At 36.2% G+C, this 22793-nt stretch overlaps 3 protein-coding genes, 2 long non-coding RNA genes and 1 other non-coding gene across 7 annotated transcripts; 1 reads left to right on the top strand and 5 right to left on the bottom strand.

Moving 5' to 3' along the window:
* Positions 1-1831: 1831 nt before the first annotated feature.
* On the bottom strand, positions 1832-3874 carry LOC106369046 (protein MOTHER of FT and TFL1). Its single transcript, XM_013809144.3, has 4 exons — positions 3573-3874; positions 3098-3159; positions 2907-2947; positions 1832-2265 (listed from the first exon to the last, which is right to left on the bottom strand). The coding sequence occupies exons 1-4, from the start codon at positions 3864-3866 to the stop codon at positions 2042-2044; spliced, it is 621 nt and encodes a 206-aa protein (XP_013664598.3). The 5' UTR covers positions 3867-3874; the 3' UTR covers positions 1832-2041.
* Positions 3875-5454: 1580 nt separating this feature from the next.
* On the bottom strand, positions 5455-8545 carry LOC106369047 (mitogen-activated protein kinase 8). The gene is made up of 11 exons (XM_013809145.3): positions 8124-8545; positions 7559-7967; positions 7362-7489; positions 7224-7283; positions 6957-7106; positions 6713-6868; positions 6490-6627; positions 6329-6402; positions 6130-6249; positions 5849-6047; positions 5455-5744 (listed from the first exon to the last, which is right to left on the bottom strand). The coding sequence occupies exons 1-11, from the start codon at positions 8355-8357 to the stop codon at positions 5667-5669; spliced, it is 1746 nt and encodes a 581-aa protein (XP_013664599.2). The 5' UTR covers positions 8358-8545; the 3' UTR covers positions 5455-5666.
* Positions 8546-8684: 139 nt separating this feature from the next.
* Positions 8685-9902, top strand: LOC106369048 (peptidyl-prolyl cis-trans isomerase FKBP17-2, chloroplastic). Its single transcript, XM_022691382.2, has 3 exons — positions 8685-9094; positions 9185-9229; positions 9327-9902. The coding sequence occupies exons 1-3, from the start codon at positions 8745-8747 to the stop codon at positions 9688-9690; spliced, it is 759 nt and encodes a 252-aa protein (XP_022547103.2). The 5' UTR covers positions 8685-8744; the 3' UTR covers positions 9691-9902.
* A 20-nt stretch (positions 9903-9922) lies between these two features.
* LOC111200386 lies at positions 9923-10494 on the bottom strand. Its single transcript, XR_002654058.2, has 3 exons — positions 10319-10494; positions 10145-10214; positions 9923-10028 (listed from the first exon to the last, which is right to left on the bottom strand). It is a non-coding gene; the product is annotated as an uncharacterized LOC111200386 (long non-coding RNA).
* A 353-nt stretch (positions 10495-10847) lies between these two features.
* Positions 10848-11655, bottom strand: BNAA09G44670D. Its single transcript, XR_007316664.1, has 2 exons — positions 11299-11655; positions 10848-11210 (listed from the first exon to the last, which is right to left on the bottom strand). It is a non-coding gene; the product is annotated as an SKP1-like protein 5 (transcript).
* A 3717-nt stretch (positions 11656-15372) lies between these two features.
* LOC125578560 lies at positions 15373-21692 on the bottom strand. 2 transcript variants are annotated; one of them, XR_007316663.1, is made up of 5 exons: positions 20843-21690; positions 20344-20712; positions 20227-20273; positions 15674-19850; positions 15373-15604 (listed from the first exon to the last, which is right to left on the bottom strand). It is a non-coding gene; the product is annotated as an uncharacterized LOC125578560 (long non-coding RNA). The 2 variants fall into 2 exon arrangements; XR_007316662.1 differs by having other exon boundaries at positions 15674-20712; positions 20843-21692.
* Between the last annotated feature and the right edge of the window lie 1101 nt (positions 21693-22793).

Here is a 22793-nt window from a genome sequence, read left to right as displayed (position 1 = left end):
GTCTCTTAGGTTATTGTGATTAAAAAAAAAATGAAAAATACAAAACACGGAGAAGACGTCTCTTAATTTGGCTCCGCAAGGGACGTCTCTTATGAGACAGCTGTCGCATTCTTCTTCGTCCTTACCTCTGAGCCGCGGTTATCTCTGCAACAACAACAAAGCTGAGTCTTCTTCTTCCACCATTCTCCTCCTCTTCAACCAATCTCGCTTCTGCAGCAACCCTCCTACGGCTTCGTCTCAAAGGGTAAGCTTCTCTTCCTCTGTTTCATACCGAATCAAAGCAAAGAGATTGAATAAAAGCGCAATCACTTGTCAGGACACAGTCTGTTGCTTCATGTTGAATGAAATCCTAATTTCGAGGGCACTGGTTTCATCACTGTTGCTTTGGATGTGGAGATTGTTCCTCCAGAGAACTCAGTGCTCAATACCGCAGCGGAAAGGTTCTTTAAGAGCGAGATAAGGAGGAGGTTGTTTGTGATGTCTGTGTTGCTTGTACTTAGCCGTGTTGGATATTTTATCCCTTTGCCTGGGTTTGACAGAAGATTACCTTAGCTTTGTCTCAGGTTCCGTTGGTGAGTTACTACTGGTTCTATTAGAACGGTTCATATGTTTCCCTTAACAGCTTGCGTTGTTTTAGTTGAGTATTGCTCTGTTTATATATGTGTGTGTGTGTTAGCTTCACGAATCTAATGATGGCTTGCTCTCTGTTAGGAAGATCGTTGTTTCAATTGATAGATTTTTTTCACAGCACCTGGATGTTTGTTTACTACTGTTAGAACGGTTTAATAAATAACTTTTACTACTGATTCCGTGAAGAATTACAATGCTGCACAAGACGTACGGGGAACTACACGTTGTTTTGCTTATTCTGTCTCTGTTTCATGTTAATGTTCTTGTTCTGTTTGAGTAATGAGAATGATATGCTTTGTTGTTTTGTTTCATGTTTCAAGGTTCTGGTTATTGATTCATTTTATTGAGGTTTTCTTGTTTCTGTTTCATCGTCTTTGACATTGGAACAACATTGGCTAAAGAAGATCAAATAAGAAGAGTGAAAGTAATGTTGTAAGAACCTTGCAATGGAGCAATTAAATGTTAGGGTTTCTTAAATTTGTCTCTTAAATCACTTTTTGTACTTAAAAGCATTAAAAAATAATAAGAACCCCTAATATGGGTCTTTGCAATAATCATGCTCTAAGAAACCAATGGCGAAGCACTAGATGTTACTTCAACACCAAACTCTTACGAACAAGATTTTTCAGTGGATCAACGTGAAGTTACATTCGATTTGTCCAAGCTTTGATGATTCTGGAATAAAACAAGACTCTGAGAATAGAGAGAAGGAAAGATATGAGTCCACAGAAGATGTAGTTGAAATTCAAGGAGAGTGCGTGGATCAAAATCTTTAGAAAACAAGCTACATAGGTTCAGAGGAGAAGAAGGCTAATGATCAACAAGAAAAGCTAGTTTATTTAAGTCAGCCGGCGGTCAAGCAAGCTAGTTTATTTAAGTTAGAATTAAATCATTTTGTTGGAATTAAGCTTGTAACTGACATTTGTATTCTTGAGTTTTGGGTTAAAATTAATAATATGATATATTTTAACTTAAATGTGGTGGTTGAAACTAGTTTATTTAAACGGGAAATGGTTCATTTTGTTCGAATCAAATTTGTAACCGACATTTATATTTCTGAATTTCGGTTTAAGAACTAATAGTATTTTTTTTTTTTAATAAGGCAGTATACTAGAATTTTCATTTTTTTTGTTTATCCTCTCTTCTTGTTTCTTTATAATTTGATACATACCTTTATTTTTTAGTTTATTTAAAGATAAAAGAAAACGAAAACCATATATTATACGCAAGCCACTTAATATAACACACAAACATAAACATATTTGTATAATTGTATATGCATCTACACATATATATAGTCGAGAACCGGATGATACAAAATATGGTTTGATATATAAACCCCATATTTCTTTCCGGTCCGGTTTTTAGGTAAAACCGGAAAAGGCTCTCTCTTTTATTTTGGTTGCGTGCATCAGCGTCTGCGTGAAGCTGGCTCTTTCTGGGCGTTGAAGTAAACTGTGGCCACAGGCAAACCAAGATCGAGATGTCCAGCGAACATTCGGGTGCTGAAGTTGGCTCGCGAAGGCGGCTGCTGCACCATCATACCCACCGGTGAGTTCTGCCTGAAAAGTACAAATATGTAACGGTGAATCCCCACCGGTGGTCTCGGCTCCATATATGGCAGTATCTCCTTTCCTAAAATGAAAAACATGCTAGTATATCGATTTCAAAGTTTCCCGTGGTACTAATAATAAAAATAAAATAATTATCATCCTCTATTCACTTATGCTTTGTCATGTTTAAGGTTTTTTTATGAAGACATGTGTCCGTTGTTTAGTTGATATACATCAGTGTACACGTACAGACATACATTAGATGTTGGTTTTAGAAGACATTACGTATTATTTTGGGGCATAACTTGAAACCAAGGAAAATTACATAGTGACTCTTATACCTATATGCATGTGAGAGTCATGCATATTTGTGTTGTTGAACCAATCAATATCGTGCAATACGGGGAATCCATTTCATATCAAACCGAAAGCACCACGTTGCACAGATAATATGTTTAAATGAATAAAACATACTAGTGTATCGGATTTTTCAATTAGATTCAAACACGTCTTCATGGACATAGTTAACCATTATCATGTGTTCTTAGTGGCTTTCACACTAACGTTATTTTATATCTAAGCAAGTGAGTTAGAAAGTGAGTTAAAAAGTGAAATTCATTTGTAAAAAAAGTTTAGAAAAATAATAATTAAGAGATTCCGGAAAATAGCGAAACAATTAAAATTCAAAAATCGAAAATTTAGTTTTGGCTTTTATTTTCATACCTTTTGAGGGGTTGGTGCCTCCCGGGATATCCACGACAATCCTGAAACATAATAAATCATTGGATTATATTAAAATAATAAAAATAATAATAATAATAATAATAATAAGCATAACATATAAACTTTTTTTTTGTATATAATATATCTCTAGAAGAGCAGAAAATATTATTGAGTGCGTCACGCGTACTCACCAATGGACCCATTCTCTCATGTTCGGCTCACTCGGGCTAGGTGCGTCCGGGTCAGTCATCACCTGCATGCATCCAATTTTTGCATTTAAAGACTGCCAATAAATGTTCAACTCATGCACGCATGACGCACCACTAAACGATTGAACAAATCAAGCTCGAGTAAAACATTACTGTAATCGAATTTTCATCTAACCGTATTTAAGCATGCACTCAAATCCCATTGAAACTTATCTATATATATATAAATACGTCAAGATATATGTGAATGTCCTTTTACAAAAAAAAGATATATGTGAATGTAGCAGAAAATATGTATGAACTATGAAGTAATGTTTGCATGTTCCTGTCATAAGAATCATGAATCATGATCATGGGGAACATGTTACGCATGTGTGCGTAAATACAAAGATGTGTGTGTAAGAGACAATAAGCTAGCACAAAAAATGGATAGAAGCGAGAAGATTAATATGTATACGAGAGTGTAAAGCTCATTGGAGTTGCCGGAGATGTTGACTTTTGGAGGGTTGACTGCGGCAGAGGGTTTGATCTCGCAGCCGTTAGTTATGTGTTTGGGGCCAAAGTAGACAGACATGTTGGCGGTGGGGATGAACATGTCCAACACATCTCCGATCACTCTTCCAACCACCAAAGGATCAACCGAAGCTGCCATCGATCCACAGAGAGAGAAGTGGAGAGAATAGAGAGAGAGAGATTCTCTTAAAAAGAATCGTTTGTTGTGTTCAGCGCATGTCCGTATTGGGATGGACATCTATGTAATGGTTTATATAGATAAAATTTTATTTTTTTTTATTTTTTTTATTTTTTTTGGTTAAAAGATAAAATTTTATTTTATAGCAAAAAGATATTTAATTAATCCATCGACAAATACAATGAATTTGAACAATGATTTACATGCAGTCCAATTTATTATACATGCGTGTTTGCTTTTTATATGTAAACAAATTCTTGTTTTTATTTTCATTTTTATATAAAATATATCTTGAAAGCTGTAAACCCAATTCAATAATAACTTGTTCGTATTTTTATAATACATTAATAATAATGGTAATATATTTCAACAAAGTAGCATGATGAGTTATTTTGTCCTTAGTGGTGCAAATATTATGAGAATCCACTCGTGTCTTGTAGTTTATGGTCATGTCCAAATTCATCACTATTGTACAAACCATCAAAGCTAATAATGCTATATTACTCTGAAACTAACTTTATCATAAATAAACTAAGGTTAAAGATGCCTTAAGTATATGTAATCCCTCATACTTAATCTAATGTTTTCAGGGAAATACAATACAGTTTCTCACTTGGTTATAAGCGAAAGAAGAAACAAAAGGAAAAGGTTAAAAGAAGCTTTTGGTCAGATTAGTGTAACCTATAGACCATGCATAGGCCATTTCACACTTCTTTTCATCCACAAACAAGACACGTGCCGTATCACGGTCTCAGCTGTTACCCACGATCCCTTTGGTTCGTCCTGCCACGTTACATCATTCCTGCCGTCAGTTACGAGGATCACTCCTTGCACGTGGATGATCCTCGTTGTACTCGTTGGTAAACTAGTTTCTACTGGTGGTAACTATTACACCAACTGCCAGTAATCTACTAGTAGAAGATACTTCGTCATGGAAAACATGCAACTCTCTTGGTTTGATTTATAATAGAACAAATCACCTAGGACTAAATTGCAATTAACTGCCATGCAACTATATAAATCAGATGAGTGTATGTATATTGATGACCCTGGTGAATACAAAAGGATTTTATGAGAGTGAAAAATAAAATAAATCTTCAAATGAATTGTGGTCTTTACGAACATTTATAGTCGAATAAATAAACACTTGTAATATTTAAATGAAGTGCATAAATTTTACTCGAACGTGATTCTCGCAAAACTTGTTTTCAACCGGTGAAGGTGGTATCTACACCGACAAAATTGTCGATATAATTTCTTGCATTAATAAATTTTTACCGATATAAATTTTTTTCTAATTTTGTGATCAAATATATACAAAAAAAATAAATAAACACAATGATCATCAAGCTTATTTTGGAGTGTTTGGAACTCTTTTATCTATGTTTTATATTGATTTTATTTTACCAATTTGTTTTTTTTAATTGGATTTAGTTTAATTTAATATAACTATTTTTGAAAAACACTTAGTATGTATATATAACTAATTCAGATCATAATATAAAGCAAACTGCATATATATATATATATATATATATATGTTTACTTCAACTATAAAGGTTTTTTGGATGTTTTCCTTTTTTAGTATACTATTTTTTAGTTTAATTCTGATTTCATGATGTACTTAAGCAAACTGAATCGGTAAAAAGATTGAAAGAACAATTTATAGAAAAGGATAAAAGAAATTACATGGAGATAGATGTTCTTATTAAAAAGGTCTCATTCTCGCCCCCAAACTATTAAATCCAACAAATCAAACCCAACCACGAAGATAGATGTGGAAGAAGTGAAAATAAAATGTAGAAACCAATTTTCACCAGAAAGCTTTCACCAAACGCCAAAAAAAAAAACAAAAACGTTTTAAGAATTACGAAGAGAAGCAACTCTATCAGTAAGCTCCGCCACTGATTCATCATCTCCTTCCTCAGCTATGGTGTCCTACAACACAGAACAGAAACAACAGTAAGTAAGCAAACTCCATCTCCATGTTCCTTTCAAGATCCTCTGTTTTTTTAACTCCACTAACTAACTAACTAACTAACCTCTTTGTCGGTTTTAGATTGGACACCGATGCATTTAGAACCACTGATGCTCGAACTCTTCATGAGGCTACGAGCACTGTAACCTCCTCCATTGTCTGCTTCCTCAGATTCCAAAGTTGAAGCCACAGCAGCTGCTGCTCTTCTCTCAACATCACTGCTTTCTTCTACAGTCTGACCACTCTGAGCAGGAACTCTCTCTCTGCAACACACAATCACAAAGAAGCCCAACGCTTTCAGAGAAAGAGAGAGCAAAGCAAGAGATTCTGTGAAAAAGACATTACCTTGGCAAGGAAGCATGGTGTCTATGCATTGCAGTACTTCTTCCTCCTCCTGCCCCTGCTCCTGGTTTACCTTGATTCTCTTCAAGGTGAGCAAACTGCCTCTTGAACCGATCAACCCCACTGCGTAAACAACAGAAGAGTTCTTGGTTTCATTCTGTTTTCAGGGAATTATAGTTCATGAGGTGTTTAATTAGCTAACCTAGGGTACATGAAGCTGAGCTGATCACCACCGCGCTTGTACTCCTCCAGCATCTGAGGATGATACTCCAATATCTAAATGTTTTTCCCAAAGATAAAGTGAATGTTAGATCAATGAAGAGAACAATAAGACATAGTCAAAAGCATTTTTTTTTGTGTTACCTCTCGGTAGATTAATTCTCTGACGTCATCTTTGTTCAACTTCTTTCTCTCAAAATCAAACTCAAGCTTTGAGATTGGCTGCGTTGATGGTTCACGCTCTGAGTTTGACAGACCACTGAAATAAGGATCAGCTAGTGCCTGTAAATAACCAAATCAGAATAATGAACTTGAGAGTTTTAAGTCTTTGTAATTAAAAAAAAAATGAAAGTTGCTTGTCGCTTACATCTTCAGCTGAGACACGATCTTTAGGATCAAAGGCAATAAGGCGTTCGAGAAGGCGGAGAGCCAAAGGATCAGCTTTAGGGAACTTGTGAGAGAAAGGAACCGGCTGTTTCTTCCTCATGCTGCTTAGATATCTCCTCGCCTTTTCATTTCTTATCTGTCACATTTTCAAGATTGCAAAAAAAAAATCTCATTAACTAACAATCTCAAATGATGGGAATGTAACACATGTTTGAGTGACTAACCCTTGATATGGACTCAGGCGGAGGAGTGCCAAGAAAGTCAGTCATAAGATCAAGTTGGTGCACCACGTTCTTCCCGGGAAACAATGGCTTTCCCAATATCATTTCCGCAAAAATGCAACCAACACTCCATATATCAATCGCAGGAGTGTACTGAAAGTTAACTTAGCATTAGACGGTATATCTTATGAAAATATAGGACCTAGATCAAGAAGTCCGTTCTTGTGATACAGAGAGGTTCAGTGAATAAACAAAAAAAAAGAATCTTACTTTGGAGAAAAACGATCCACAGAGTTCAGGGGCACGGTACCACCGAGTAGCTACATAATCCTACAAAACATAGATAAAAGAGTGAGTTCACAAACAGTTTAATGAGAAGCTCTGCTGCATTCAAATTAGAGGACTCACAGTCCAGAATATAGCAGTTGGTGCGTCGTTAAAAGAGACACGAGCGAGTCCAAAATCACAGATCTTCAACTTGCAATCAGCATTAGCTAGAATGTTCTTTGGTTTCAAATCCCGATGAAACACATTAGCTGAAAACACACAAACGTTTCAATAAAGACAGACAAAAGAGAAGACTGTTTTAAAACCAGAAACTTAACCTGCGTGGACATATTTGAGACCACGGAGAAGCTGATACAAGAAGAACTGATAATGATCAGGAGTCAAATCATCATTCGCCTTAATCACCTGATGAAGATCAGACTCCATCAGCTCAAACACGACGTAAATATCCCTGAACTCTCTACGAGAAGGAGGCAGCATAATATGCTTAATCTCCACAACATCCGGATGCTTAAGCAACCTCAGCAGCTTGATCTCCCTGAGAATCCTGGTTGCGTCAGAGACATGCTCAAAGACGTCGTTGATCTTCTTGATAGCAACTCTTTCGCCAGTGTGCGTGTCTAGAGCAGAGGCCACAACACCGTAGCTTCCTTTACCAACGACTTCTTGAACCTGGTACCTGTTTGCTTCTCCGTACTCCGTGAAGAAGTCCTTTTCCTGCACACCCTGAACAAACAGTAGGATCCAATCAAATAAATAAATAAATCAATAATCAATAACACCCTATAAAAGGCCTAATCAAAATCTAGCTACTTGTTGAACAATGTACAAAACATTAATAGAAGCAAACTTCAATCAAACAAAGATCACGCCAAAAGGTACCTTCTTTTGAGGATCCATGGGTAAGTGATGACGTTTGGGAACTTTGATAAGCTTGAGACCAGAGAAATCGAGATCTTCAGTAATGATAAGCTCAGATTGATGATGGGGAATAGAAAAAGTATCAGACTTTGGAACAATGGGTTCGTGAGGATTATTATTGGAAGAAGAAGAAGAAGAGGGTCGTTGAAAAAGCCAACGACGAACACCGTCGACGAGATTCCCACCACCACCCATCAACTACTACTACTGAATTAGAAAAACAGATTAAAGATTGGTGATTTACGATTTTGGGTCTCCGAGTTTCCTTCTCAGCCTAATGATTCTCGTCAAATTCACCTTATTTCTCGGATCGTCTCTCGGTTTTGTCCTTCGGAGTGGGTCACGACCTTCTTCCTAACTTATTGGAGAGAGAAAGAGAGAGAGAGGAGAAAAATAATTTTCAAATTTTTAATAATTTCGACAACCCGGTTTAATTCACCGGTTTAGCCTAACCGGATTTGGTTTATCACTGACAGTGACAAGAACTTGGCTTGACTTCTGCTTTAAAATGAATCACACGAACAGGATAAGCGTTTATATACTTATAATAAAGCTGAGGTTTTTATTTTATTTTATGCCGAAATGGCGAATCTATTCACCGTTACAGCTCCGTTCCTTTCAAAGCCGTTCACGAAGACGGCGCCGTATCGCCTCTGTTGCGCCTCTTCTTCCACTCCTCCGGAGCAGAACCCTCCTTCTCAGCCAGAGTCTTCTTCTACTCCGACTCAATCCGTAAAGACGGAGCAACCCCTCGCATCGCAACAGAAGAGGAAGAAGACCAGCGTTGAGACGACGGATTGGGTCGCTTCTTCTTTGACCAGACGGTTCGGAATCGGCGCGGGTCTTGCCTGGGCGGGGTTTCTAGCTTTCGGTGTGATCTCCGAGCAGATCAAAACACGGCTTGAGGTTTCTCAAGAAGAAGCTAACACAAGGTTTTCACATCTCCATAGCTTCAAGTTACTGTCTTAGTTGTCATCACTCTCACAAAGCTTTGGAACTGCTTTTGTATGGTGTGTTTGTAGAGACGTAGAAGAAGAGAAGGAGATTGTCTTGCCCAATGGCATAAGGTACATTTTGCCTTGTATGTCTCTCTCATATTGATGTAGCCAATGGGTCTCCTTAGCTTCGGTCAAGTCTTGGACTATATTGAATCAAACTATGCAGGTACTATGATCTACGGCTTGGAGGAGGGGCAACACCAAGAGCAGGTGATTTGGTAGTGATTAATATGAAGGGACAAGTGCAAGAAACGGGACAAGTGTTTGTTGACACATTTGGAAGCAAAGACAAGAATAAGAAGCCATTGGCACTTGTGGTGGGTTCAAAGCCATATAGCAAAGGATTATGCGAAGGCGTAGATTATGTTCTGAGGTCGATGAAGGCCGGAGGTAAAAGGAGAGTGATCGTTCCACCAGCTTTAGGATTTGGAGAAGAGGGTGCTGAACTTGAATCGGGTTTTCAGATACCGCCTTCTGCTTCGCTGGAGTATGTAGTTGAGATTGAAAGAGTGTCAATTGCTCCTGCTTGAGTTCTAGAGCTTTGTGTTTGTTGTCAAAACCTTCAATGTATTTGTATGAGAGAGAGATTATGGAGAGAATAGTGTGAAGTAGTTAAAATATGGATTCTAAACGATAGAGTTGCTTCCTATGAGGAAAGTCGACTTGGTAAATTTGGCAGGAGAGTTGGAAGTTTTTATATTAGTTTTGTCTGAATTCTCTTTTATTTAAAAGTATTCATATACCTGGGATTGTTTTTGAGTAAGATGGTTAGTTAGCTGGTCAAGTCTTCGTTTCAGTTCACTTTCCACTTCAGTTGGTTCTTCGAGCTCTTTCCTTATCGTTTTGAGTCTGCTTCCAGTTTATTTGCCTGAAAGTTTAACAAGGAATCTAAAAGCGATAACGTTTGCACTGAAATGAAAAGTTAAATCAAAAGTTTGAAACGATTTATCATTAAGGTCTATTGGTTTTGCGTTGAAAGTTTACCTAAAATAATATGGTGTCCATGCAATACGATCAATAAACCGATTCGTCCCAAAATTGGTCTCGTCGATTGCTACCAAAATATTGCAAAATTAATGGTGAAATTAGTATTACTTGAGCAATTGGTTTTGAGTTGAATTTAACGTAAAAAGAAAATTATAGTGAGAAAGAATGTACCTTGAATAATGTGAGAACACAGCCCAAGCTCTCTATCATATACCAAATTATAATAATCATTCCAAACGAAGCCTAATAAAATAAAAAATATTACCAGGCAACTGTCATAGCTAATCTTGTCTGTTTGAATATGTGTTTCCTCTGGAAGCAACTAACTATTATAAGCAGCATGCATCTCAGGCCAAATAAAGAAAGATTAATTAATTTAATGTCACCCTCTCTGTCATTGATTTTGAGACTTTTTTTTAAAAAAAAACTAAAATTTAAATATTCATAAAATATATTAAACTTTTATATAAGAGTATTTTTTAACGTTCTCCACTAATCTTTGTTTTTTCTTAAATTATAGTTGGATATTATGTTCTTATATTTTGGAAGAAAATACATATGGGTACTTGATACTCATCTTATTTAATCTGGAACTAAAGGCAGGACAACTTTCTCTAGGGGGGAACAGAAGAAGTAATTTCCAGGAAGATAATTAGCTAAACTTTTTGGTAATAATGGATCGAGAAACAGTACTGGAATATTCTTGAATCGTACTTTTGATTAACTGAACTTCAAAGTGATGATGAAACATAGCAATTATAATAGGACTTTTAATGATCAGAACTTGATAATCCTACTACATCTTTATTTTTGACTTCAAACAAACGACACTTGGACAAACTTCTTCAGACTTCAGTAATCACATAAGATTTTGTAGAGCATCAATGGACATAATGTCCTAATTTCGCCACGCCCATCGCCAACGCCTTAGCTTCCTCCTCAGCAGTGAGGTCGCCTTCCACCTTCCACAAAGATCGAATGGTGACGGGATTCTTGCCTTTGAGATAATTTGCCAATGACTGGTGAGTTCCACGAGCGATTCCATACCCAGGTATTCAGACGCCTGAAAATCAAAATATAAAACAAATGAAACCAAAGAAGAATTCCCCATAAACCCCAAAAAAAAAAAACAAGCTGAGAAAATTCAATACCTCCATTATTGCGATAAGCTCCTTTCGCTTCCTTTGGTTTGGTTCTCTGCATGGATGGAAAAAATCTTGCTCCCAGTACGCCCTGTCGCTTGAAAAGCTGGCTCGGCTACTGCAGAATTCCAGTATCCGTCCTATGATGTAGCTGTTGAATTTCATGGGAACGTCGACTACTATCTTGCTTTCGGCATCGAAGTCACTGTGGAACAGGTCCTTGATACACCCGAATTGCACCGCCACCGCTTCGTCCAGCTCGAAATCCTTGGGATTGTGACCGACGCATTTTAAAACGATTATTTTAGACATTTTTCTAAAATGAGAGCAGATCGTGTTCGAGATAGAGCTGTGGTTTGATATTTATAGAAAACGCAAGTAGCATAAAATTTTAGTAGTTAACAGCGAGTGGAATGGTAGTTAGCAGCGTGTAGAATGGTAGTTTTTTTCTATCTTTGAGTAGATCACATCGGGTAACTATAGTTTTTAATCTTTTTTTTTCTTGCTTACACTTTGGTGATGTGGCAAGGTGTTACATTTTACAGAATTTGTAAACACACTAGTGGTTAAAGAATGGACCAGAGAAGCCGTTTTTACGATAGTAACAAATATGAGGGGCCCAGGTTGAGAAGGACAGAGATCCTAGGAACCTGTAACACGGTGGGCCAAGACAGGAGGAGTTGTCCCATGTAATGAAAGAAATTCAGAAGACGTCCCTATTCTTTATGCTCGTGCACAAAAAAAGAAAGATATTCTGTATGTTCTGACTTTAGTTTTTAATCTTATGTTCTGACTTTGATCTTATGTTCTGACTTTTAATCTTATGTTGTGACTTTAATCTTATGTTCCGACTTTGATATTCTGTATATTTAGAATATGTAGCTATATTCTATCTGCATAAGCATAACAATAACACGCATCAAATACTCGCGTTAGTTAAACTATGAATCAATCATGAACTTTTGTCTGTATAACCTAAGATGCGGTCAATCATGAACTTTGTAAAAGACAACAAAACTTATATATAAGATATCGACTTAGATAAAGGTAGTCTAGTAGTTAAAGCTATGTCAATTGATATGCTCCTTAGAGCACCTTCCTATGTTTTCGTCAGAGTCCCGCTATGAAATATCTGGTTGGCGAAATCTTTGAGATCAGAAAACTATTCACAGCCATCTCATCAGCTAGTTCAGCATATAGTTAGTTTCACAGCCTTATCATGCATCTGCAACACAAGGGGGACCGAATCTATAACAACTCAAACGCTAATAAGTACGTTTAATAAGGCATTAAAAAGGTTAAAGATAAAAGGTTAAAGATAATTTTTTGTAACCGAAGTTCTATAGGTTTTACTCAAAACAGAAAAAAGGGTCATTTCTTAACCGTTCAACTGGATTGTAACGTTGGAAGTTATTATTTGGTTTTATTTAAAAGAAAATATAATTTTTACTTTTTTTTCGAGAAAAGGGTTAAAAAGGTTATTATTTGGTTTGAATGATCTTAATAATAAATTTATTGTGTTAATAAATTATCTGAATTTGAAATAATTTAAACAACCAAGCCTTGTTTTTCAAAACCTCTGCTTATCTATCTTTTTTTTTAATTAAGACGCGTTAAGACTTAATTCAAAAGTTTTTTTCGGTAAATAATTTGTTCGGGTAATTAAAGTGATATGTATTGTAATGTAGCTAAATATGTACATTTTCCAGCTAACCTCCGAACAAATGAATTAGGTAGTCGATCGTTCGTATCCCCTATAGTAAATGAGATGCAAAAGAGGGAAAAGGTAAATAGTTTGTTTGGTTAGAGCTGATTCCTTCGAACTTCCACATAAGTAATGAATTTGGTTTATACACGGAATTGCCAAAAGAGCCAAAAGCTAAAATGGATCGAAGACGTGATATTTTGATGTGATAATTTAAATATATAATTTAACTGTTAGCATGGATTTATGTAAAAACCATTTCTCACGTACATCTTAGAAAATAAAATATTGATTTTGAGATTTTTTTAGAGTTAATTAAAATTTAAATATATTCATAAAATATATTAATCTCTTATATAAGAGTATTTTCTAACATTTCCTCTAATCTTTTTCTTAATAAAAAAATTATAGTTGGATATTATGTTCTTATATTTTGGAAGAAAATACATATGCGTACTTGATAGAGTACTCATCTTATTTAATCTGGAATTATCCTTTCAAAAATTCAAAGTGGACTTGTTTTGTTACAGTGAATCCCACGAAGCAGAAGCCAACTGAATATTATTATCAAATAAAACACAATCACATACATAAGTGATCTAATATACTTCAGTATTAGCGATAAACATGCTTTAGAATCAAGAAAAAAAGTTGAAACATATTTTTGCTTATTCCATTTGGCATAACATACTTTACACAGAACATATATAAGTTGTATAATATACTTGCGTATCAACGAAATGGATGTCTTATATTCGCGGCAAAAAAATTATGAAACATATTTTGCTTAAACTATAGTTTTCACAAATACTCTTACTTTAATATTATATAGATACACATTAATTGTATTTTCATATGCAATAAGAAAAAAAAAATATATTCAAATTTGTTGATATTTCACTTATGTGTAATTTGCAAGGTTGATGCACCTAACATTAGAATCTAGTAGATTCAATCTACCATTACACTCGATGTTAAGTGCATCGCATCTTAGTTGGTATAAATACACGACGCAGCCCAACACCAACAATTCAAAAAAAGATAAAATAAGATGAAAGATATTTCTACGTCCATGTTGGTAAAGATTTTCCAGAAGTCGACTGTGGATGATCTTAGAAGCTTTCGACTAGTTTGCCAAAGATGGGCTTCGATCATAGACGACCCAAGCTTTGCAAGGAAGGCTGGATCTGTTCAAAGTGGCTAAGAAATATGGAAAAGAAGTGAAGACTCTGCTCGAGGGAGAGTCTCTACTAGTGCTCCGTACTTTAAATAAAGTGTTGTTGTTTTATATTTCAGTATGTCTTTTAAGTATCAAACCTAAGTGTGGAAAAGGTATGAAAACAATAAATCAAAAAGTATTTAAACTCTCACTCTCCTCTATCGTCTTCCTCTTCTGATTTCTCATCTCTTTTTTTTTTTTTTGTTATCTTATGTTAGACTTAATTTGATATCTGCACAAGCATAACAATAACACGCATTACATACTTGCGAACTATCATGAGCTTTTGTCTGTATAACCTAAGATGCGGTCAATCATGAACTTTGTAAAAAGACAACAAAACTTATATCGACTTAGATAAAGGTAGCGTAGTAGCTAAAGCTATGTCAATTGATATGCTCTTTACTGAGCACCTTCCCCTGTTTTCTTCAGAAAACTATTCACAGCCGTCTCAGCATATAGTTTTAGTTTCACAGCCTTATCATGCATCTGCAACACAAGAGCGGAACCGAATCTAATAACAACTCAAACGCTAATAAGTACGTTTAATAAGACCAACTCAAAAGGTTAAAGCTATGCCAATTGATATGCAACACAAGGGGGACCGAATCTATAGGTACGATTTTAGTTAGAATTAAACTTTGGGAAGAAAGGAAAATAAAGCAGTCAAAAGTTACCAAATAAATTTGTTGAAAATGAAAGAAATCTGCCAGAAAATATACATGTAAATGAATTAGAATTAAAGAAAAGAAACAACAAATCTGTAGTAGCAAAGGAATTAATTCTGTGAAAATAGGCAAATTAATTAAATTGTTTTTTTTTTTTGAAAAAAATCTTATATACTAAAAACTTTGGTAAAGTGGTGTCATAAAATCGTCCCGTCTGCTCTCATTCGTCGTTTCAAAAATCATCCCTTGGCCTTTCGTCACTTTCTGTGCTCCTCCAAGTCCAACGATGGCGGATGAACATCCCAGGGACGAGGCTTATCTCTCAGCCGTCATCGAGAAGCGTATCAGGCTCTTCGAGGAGTTCCAAGCGAAGCAGCTCGCGGAGATTCAGTCTCGGCCACACGATCCGATCAAGTAAACACAATAGATGCTGATATATACTTTGCGTAGCTAGGGCTACAGTAATGTTGTTCTGCTGTGAACTTAATTAGGGTTACAATTCGAGATGGTGGAAACGTGAAAGAAGGGAAGAGATGGGAGACGACTCCAGCAGAAATCGCGAGGCAAATTTCTGTGGGATTGGCAAACTCAGCGCTGATTTCTTCGGTAAACGATGTCCTCTGGGACATGAATAGGCCACTGGAAGCTGATTGTTCGCTTGAGTTTTTCAGTTTTGACAGCGACAAAGGCCGTGATACTTTCTGGCGTTCTAGCGCTCACATTCTCGCCCTGGTAAAAACACTTTTTTTATCTCGTCTTGATTGTGGTAAACATTGACCATGGTTCTCGAACAGGAGTATGGTTGTAAGCTGTGCGTTGGACCCTGCAAAGCTAGAGATGAGGTAAGACTAAGAGCCTGCAGCGATTCTTTTTGTCTTTGTCTTTGTGCTTGCCTCTCTATTATTTGTTTGGTTGTCTATCCAGGGTTTCTTCTACGATGCATTCTATGGCGATCTGGGTTTAAACGAGCAACACTTTCCCGAAACTGAAGCAGGGGATGCTCGAGTACTGCTTCTTATTCAGTCTTGTCATATCTTTATTTTTGATATCTCTGTATTTCTCCTTACAGTATATTTCTTTGCTTCTTTTACAAAGCTTTGAGTTTATTCCTCTGACATCTTAGGAAGGACATCCATTTGAAAGGATTGAAGTGACCAGGGGTCAGGCTCTTGAGATGTTTCCTGATGATAATACTTTTAAGGTGTGTTAACGCTGTTATTTTTTTCCCTTCTCATTGAACTTGCTATGATGCTCCTTCTGATCCGCATTGGATTTTGTTGTTTGGGGCGCCCTTTCTCTGCTGTTATTCATCTATCTACAGGCTGAACTCCTCACCGAGGACAAAACCACCGTCTACAGGTGTGGTCCTTTGGTTGATCTGTGTAGTGGACCACATATACCAAATACTTCCTTTGTGAAAGCTTTCAAGTGTTTGAATGTGAGATTCCTACTTTTTATCTACAAGCTACAATTTCTTTTCTTATGCTCACCTAGTCTTTTTTCTCCCACTCAGTTGCTTTCGGTGCTATTAGGCCACCATCACCAACTTTTCTTTTGTCACCCACTCAGGTTCTTTCTGTGCTAATATACTGTATCGCCTTTGCTAGCTCCTCTTTTTTTCTTCGAAACTAACAATATATATATATATATATATATATGTAAGAGATTCAGCCCTGGGAGTTGGTTCTTCGAGAAACATGGTACTCGCGTATATAATAAGCTGATGCATTTCATCGGGAATGAATATCGGAAAAGGGGCTACGAAGAGGTTTTTCCCTTTTCTCATCATCTCACCTTTTCTTTTAGCAGACTTGATGACCGTGGCAGAGGGGTTACTAGATTAACACTGAATTTGGCCAGGTTATTTCACCAAATATTTACAACATGAAACTCTGGGAAACATCCGGACATGCTGCAAACTACAAGGAAAATATGTACACGTTTGATGTAAGTGTGCATGCAAACCTCAACATTCTTCTTGGCTTTGTCTAGCTTTGAAGATGCCATTTTAACAGTTGAAATGGAATGGCTTTCTCTACTTTTCCTTGCACAGATTGATAAACAAGAGTTTGGGCTCAAACCTATGAACTGCCCTGGTCACTGCTTGATGTTCCAACACAGGCTTCGCTCGTATAAAGGTACCCTATGTTCCTCTAGTGCTGCTTGATTAGATATAGGAATAAGTCTTACTCTAAATTATATCATTTTTCTTGCTGACACCTTCCTTTAATGGTATGGTATGTAGAATTACCCATTAGACTTGCCGACTTTGGAGTGTTACATCGAAATGAGGCAAGTGAAGCTCTTAGTGGCTTGACCCATACCCGACGGTTCCAACAGGTATTTTTTTTTGCATTTGAACTTTCTTCTTGTTTTAACGGGGTATTGGTATTATATTTTGCGGAAAAGATAATATTGATGCGTTTATAATCAAGAGGCGAAAACAACACAAAGAAACGTAGTGTATTTTATACTTCTTTAGGAGCTTTAGTAGATCAGGGTAAATTTCTTGCTCTCTAGCGTTTAATTAGAGCCTATTTGCCATGGTGAAGTGAGGAATTCACCACACACTTTGCCAACCAGTCAATTTTCCCTAACATAACATTTGGCAATGTCTTCTCCTTTTCTTTTCAGGATGATGCACACATATTCTGTACAAAGGATCAGGTTTGAGATTATTTACTTCCTTTATAGCAACGTTGGACTTCCTTATCCTCCCAGCTCCTTGTTAGAAGTATTCTGTCTTTTCGCAGGTTAGTGGAGAATTGAAACGTGCATTGGAATTCGTTGACTATGTTTACACAAAATTTGGGTTTACCTATGAGCTAAAGCTCTCAACGGTAGGATATATCTGGAGATCTTTTGTACCAAATTTTGATTCTTAGATGGTCCGGTATCCCATTGTGTGCATGTTGTTTTCAAATTCAGAGACCAGAGAAGTACCTTGGAGACTTAACAACATGGGATAGAGCTGAAAGGGACCTTGAAGAAGCACTAGAAGATTTTGGAAAGCCATTCCTTGTATGTGTACTACTTTCTGATGTTTCTACTCAAACTTGTTATTGAAAGAGTATGCATTATTCACTCTGGAGGTGTGATGTACTCTGCAGGTGAACAGAGGAGCCGGGGAATTTTATGGCCCGAAGATAGACATAACAGTATCTGATGCAATGAAAAGCTACGTCCAGTGCGCTACTTTGCAAGTTGGGTCCTAGAATCTTTTAGTTTTTTTCTTACAATCTTGCTATATGAGTTTGATCCTTGTTTGCTTCACATCAGCTTGATTTTCAACTTCCTGCCCTCTTCGAGCTGGAATACACAGCTATGGCTGAAGGGAGTTCGGATACACCTGTGATGATACATAGAGCGGTGTTAGGCTCTGTTGAGCGTATGTTTACCACATTGGTGGAGCATTACAAAGGAAAGTGGCCCTTCTGGCTTAGTCCGCGCCAGGCCATAGTCTGCTCACTGTCAAAGGATTCTCATGAATACGCTGAAAAGGTTTTACATTCGTGACTGCACTCCTCCTTATGAGCACTTGCAGTTTATTCTGGAGAATCTTAATCTCTGTCTTTTATCTGCATTTATTCAAACAGGTGAGAGAACAAATTCATGAAGCTGGGTACTATGTTGATGTTGACATAACAGACAGAAACATCAGCAAGAAGGTAACTTGTACACAATTGAGGTTTATGTTCTGGTACTTTCGGTTAGGTTTGCACTTGGTGGGCAAGAAATTGTGGCTTTTGACCTGGAATTAGTGTGTCACAATAGGCAAACAACTTCAGTGACCCATCTTAAACATAATGCTAAGAAGCAGTGTATTTGTTTCGTGCTTTTGAAGTTTGAATATATTTTTTCTTTCTCCTTTTTATTACCACAAACTACTCTTATTTCCTGGTTAAAAGATAAAACGTATGGGAAGCCTGGTCGGTCTTACTGAGTCATTATGCAAAAGTAATCTCCCGTATACATGATGATTGATGATCAGCGTGGTCGTGATGTAGGTGCGAGAAGCTCAGGTTGCGCAGTACAACTACATACTGGTTGTGGGTGCTGAAGAAACTACAACGGGACATGTTAGTTTTATAACCCAGTGTTGCTCATTCCTCTGCCCATTCAGGCCTCTTATGACAAAGTTATGTCCTTTTTGTTTTCAGGTGACTGTTCGGCGAAGAAACGAAGACCTTTCAGAGTTCCCAGTGCTGAGCGTCGAGAATCTGCTGGATGAATTCAAACTCAAGACGGCCAACTTTCTCTGAGAACCAGAGACGGCAACAGAGGCAGTTTCCATAGTTGGAGGGAAACCAGCGCGGGTTAAAACCCATATGTATGAAAACAAATTTCGAGTTCATTTTCATTTGAAAAAAATTGTGTGTTTTGTTATTTAAGGATTTTTTCTGTCGACTATTTAAGGATTATTTACTAGAGTTTATAAAAATATGTACTGTTATATTCTAGAATGCCAGTTCCTATCCCTATTTTCGGTCTTGAAACATTTTTCAGAAACCCAAAACACGGGAAAATTATGTTCATACTAGACCCTGCGCTTGCGCGGGGTAATTGGTGCTTAATTTATGATGGAGTAAAGTTCTGTAAGTGAGGTTCGTTAACCACATAAGAAAGGCATACCTTGGCGTTGAATGTGAAAACCACATACTCTGACTCCACGAGCATTGTACTGTCACTTCCCCAATCTGATGCCAAGTATTTTTTGATGAGAACCTATCGTTGTAGCTGTCCTCCTTCTGCTTCCTGAGCTGAATGTCCTCAATCTCAGGTATGAGGTTTCGTTTTTTATTTATTTCAACCTCAAGCTGAATGAGAAAAGGAGCTCGATGTCTTCATCTCCTATGGGTGCATAAGACTTCTCCGACTATGGCTGTAAGTGTACCCCCCCCCCCATGTCGATGGTGCCTCTACTACCAATCAGATCGTGTAACCGTCCCATTTCTGACCAGTGATCAAACTGCAATGAGAGTGGGAATAAATTCAAATGATGGCTAGTCGCACCTCCTATATATATAGTGACTAAACCTACATAGATAAAAATCAATGTATATATGCATTAGAAAAAGATACTACTTTGGTAATTAGAGGCTGGTTAGTAGATATCATGTGTTTTTGGGCAGTTAATCTTCTTTGGGGATACCTCTTGTATCCTACATCAGACTCATAATTCTCTTGCTACTTTAACTACAAAGAGATGTATGAAAGAATAGTAAAAATATACTTTACCACAAGGAAAAAAGTGAAGAACTGTAGCAACGATTTCTTAAGTTGTGAGATGTGACGAACATGAAAAGAGCATATGATTAAGTTACAATGAGTAAAAGAAACATTACTTTCCATGGCCTTCAAATTACTGCGGGAGAGTTACGGTTTGATGATTCTGCATCAAATATATGTAGAAGGGTATTAACTACAAATAAATAGAATTATATTATCTCGTACCATATCACCTTCAGCCATGTGTAGAAAATATAGGGTCTAAGGTTGCTCCTAATCATGATCGCTTTCCATATTAAGCTAACACCATTCCCAGATAAAAGCAGTAGCATGTACGCTGCTTTCAACATATTTATGGTCAAAACAAACACAAATCCAAATTATATGTTTGATCTTCTGGTTAATTAACTCTTTTAAACCCAATAGAGGAGAAGGTGATGCATCAGAGTTTAGAAATCTGAGATCTTGCGGCACAACTAAAATCAAGAAGTAATCCAACGTAATTGGAAGGAAAAGTAGTCAAATAACAATCTTGCGCTGGCCTGGCATGATTTAATACTGGAGAGGAGTAACGGAGCAATGTTTAGCTGACTCGTACACAGCTGTAAAGAAGATCAAATAATAAGACAAAGGCAAAGACACATATGGTTTGCCTAATAGTGCCAAAGTTAAAATTTTGTTGCTTAATTAATGAGGACTTTCAGTGTACATGGTTTGAATTTAGAACCAAACCTTGAAGAAAAGACCAAGTAAGAGGAGTTTCACGGATCAGAACAAAGCCTTTCTCGTTGAAGCATACTTGCACGAGGAAGATATAGAACCAGAGCGAAAGTAGTTGATCAAAGATGGATTTTATTGCTTCCAATTTATTAAAAAGTTCAAACCTATTGAAATCTTGGCATGATTGGAAGTTATAGATGACACGATCATTTTGATTGATGATAGAAGAAAATTCAGAGATTTAGATTTCTGTTTCAAAAAATAAACCATACTCAGTTATTCTTTTTACATTATTTTTTTTTTTACAAAACTTTGCCACATGTCAACTTCTGAGGATTCTCTTACTGGTTTGTGCTAAACTTCTGAATAGTTTTTTTTGTTGGACAATCTACTGAATAGTTTAAAATTTATTAAAAATGTTTCACCCGTAAATAAAGTCCACAAACAAAAATGGATAAATGGGCCTAAAACGGGCTTTAAGAGGCCGTAGTTTTCAGGAACAAGTTGAAGTTGTATCTGCTAATGCCATTTTAGAAGTAGTACTCGCAGACGCCCACATTGCTATAGGATTCCGAACTCCGAAGTATAATTACAGTTCGAAGCTGTATCTCCCTTTTAGTACTGGTCGCAGACGTCGTCGTAGGATTCCGCAATAAACTTTGATATAGTATAGGAACACGTGTGCAAGATGCTCTTTAAACTACTAACATTAAGAATTAGGTCTGGGAAAAAATCTATACAATATTAGTTATATATGCATAACTAGGTATATAAGGAATTTTTTAATCTAACTTATATTTAAAAATAATTTTTATTAAATATTATAGATTTTACTATTTTCTTACTAATATTTAATATAGATTTGATATATATTAAATCAATTTGTATAAAACTAATAAAAATGATATAACATTGTATAATTATCTAAAAATTTCGCTTAAACAATATTTACAAAATTTGTAGGTATATAAAAAACTAATGATCTTACGATTAGATATTTAAATTTTTAAGAAATTGTATAAATTTTTGAAAGCTTTAGTAATAAAAATTGTATAATTATACAAAAATAATAATATTTCAAAATTTAAAATGTTATATATGAATATATTTATTTTATAAATGATGTATGAGATATTACCATATTTAAAAAAAGTTTACCAAAAAGAAATATCAATATTAAATGTAATATATGAATTATTACCATATTTTAATAAGTTTGCCAAAAATATCAAGATTTTGAAAAACGGACCGGATCGGCCTGTCGAACCGGTTCGACCACGACTCGTTTAGTAAGCCGAGTCCGGTTCGATTCAAAACCCGAATTTCATAAAATTCGGGCAACTCGGCTCAAAACCGGTGGAACCGGTGATCCGGGTTTACGTTAAAACCCGGTTTGTTATTTTTGACACATTTTAAATTGTAATTAAGGTTTTATATCAGGCTAATCATGGATAATAACTTAAGTTAATAATAGTAATACTTAACAGCCGTCGTTTTTTAATAATTCTCGAGAAAAAAAAGAAACCTAAACGTCTTCTCGTCGTCTCTCACTGTCGTACACCATTCTCCATCTGAGTTTTCCTTTGCCACAAGATTTGGAACTGCGCTTGTAAGAAAAAGTAAGTAACGTGATTCTCTTTAATGGTTTAATTATAAGATTTGATATAACATATAAATATATTATTCTTTTGCTATTTTTACTAGTTAATGGAGGGGAATCATTCAGAACCAGATTTAGGCTATGATGTCTATTATTTAACTCATGCATTTTTCATATTTTTTTTCTTCTTTTAGAAGGTACCGAAGATGAAGTGCCATTCTCTCAAGATGATACAACTGAATAAGTTTGAGATATTCTATCATTCCCCAACGGATATTGTGATGCTATTTATCTATTTTATGATGCTATTTTAGATAATATTCATCAAACGTTTTTATATATGATTAATTATATAATATATAT

This window comes from Brassica napus, chromosome A9, assembly GCF_020379485.1.
Source record: "Brassica napus cultivar Da-Ae chromosome A9, Da-Ae, whole genome shotgun sequence".
Taxonomy (NCBI): Eukaryota; Viridiplantae; Streptophyta; class Magnoliopsida; order Brassicales; family Brassicaceae; genus Brassica; species Brassica napus.
This window is presented reverse-complemented; position numbering and strand designations above follow the sequence as displayed.

Coding starts and splice junctions, on each gene's coding strand:
- LOC106369046 (XM_013809144.3), bottom strand. CDS start 3,866: ATGTCCATCCCAATACGGACATGCGCTGAACACAACAAACGATTCTTT. Junction 2,948..3,097: donor ATGAGAGAATGGGTCCATTG/GTGAGTACGCGT, acceptor ATTATGTTTCAG/GATTGTCGTGGATATCCCGG. Junction 2,266..2,906: donor AGGCACCAACCCCTCAAAAG/GTATGAAAATAA, acceptor TTTTCATTTTAG/GAAAGGAGATACTGCCATAT.
- LOC106369048 (XM_022691382.2), top strand. CDS start 8,745: ATGGCGAATCTATTCACCGTTACAGCTCCGTTCCTTTCAAAGCCGTTC. Junction 9,095..9,184: donor CAAGAAGAAGCTAACACAAG/GTTTTCACATCT, acceptor GTGTGTTTGTAG/AGACGTAGAAGAAGAGAAGG. Junction 9,230..9,326: donor GTCTTGCCCAATGGCATAAG/GTACATTTTGCC, acceptor CAAACTATGCAG/GTACTATGATCTACGGCTTG.
- LOC106369047 (XM_013809145.3), bottom strand. CDS start 8,357: ATGGGTGGTGGTGGGAATCTCGTCGACGGTGTTCGTCGTTGGCTTTTT. Junction 7,968..8,123: donor CCATGGATCCTCAAAAGAAG/GTACCTTTTGGC, acceptor CTGTTTGTTCAG/GGTGTGCAGGAAAAGGACTT. Junction 6,869..6,956: donor CGCCTGAGTCCATATCAAGG/GTTAGTCACTCA, acceptor AAAATGTGACAG/ATAAGAAATGAAAAGGCGAG.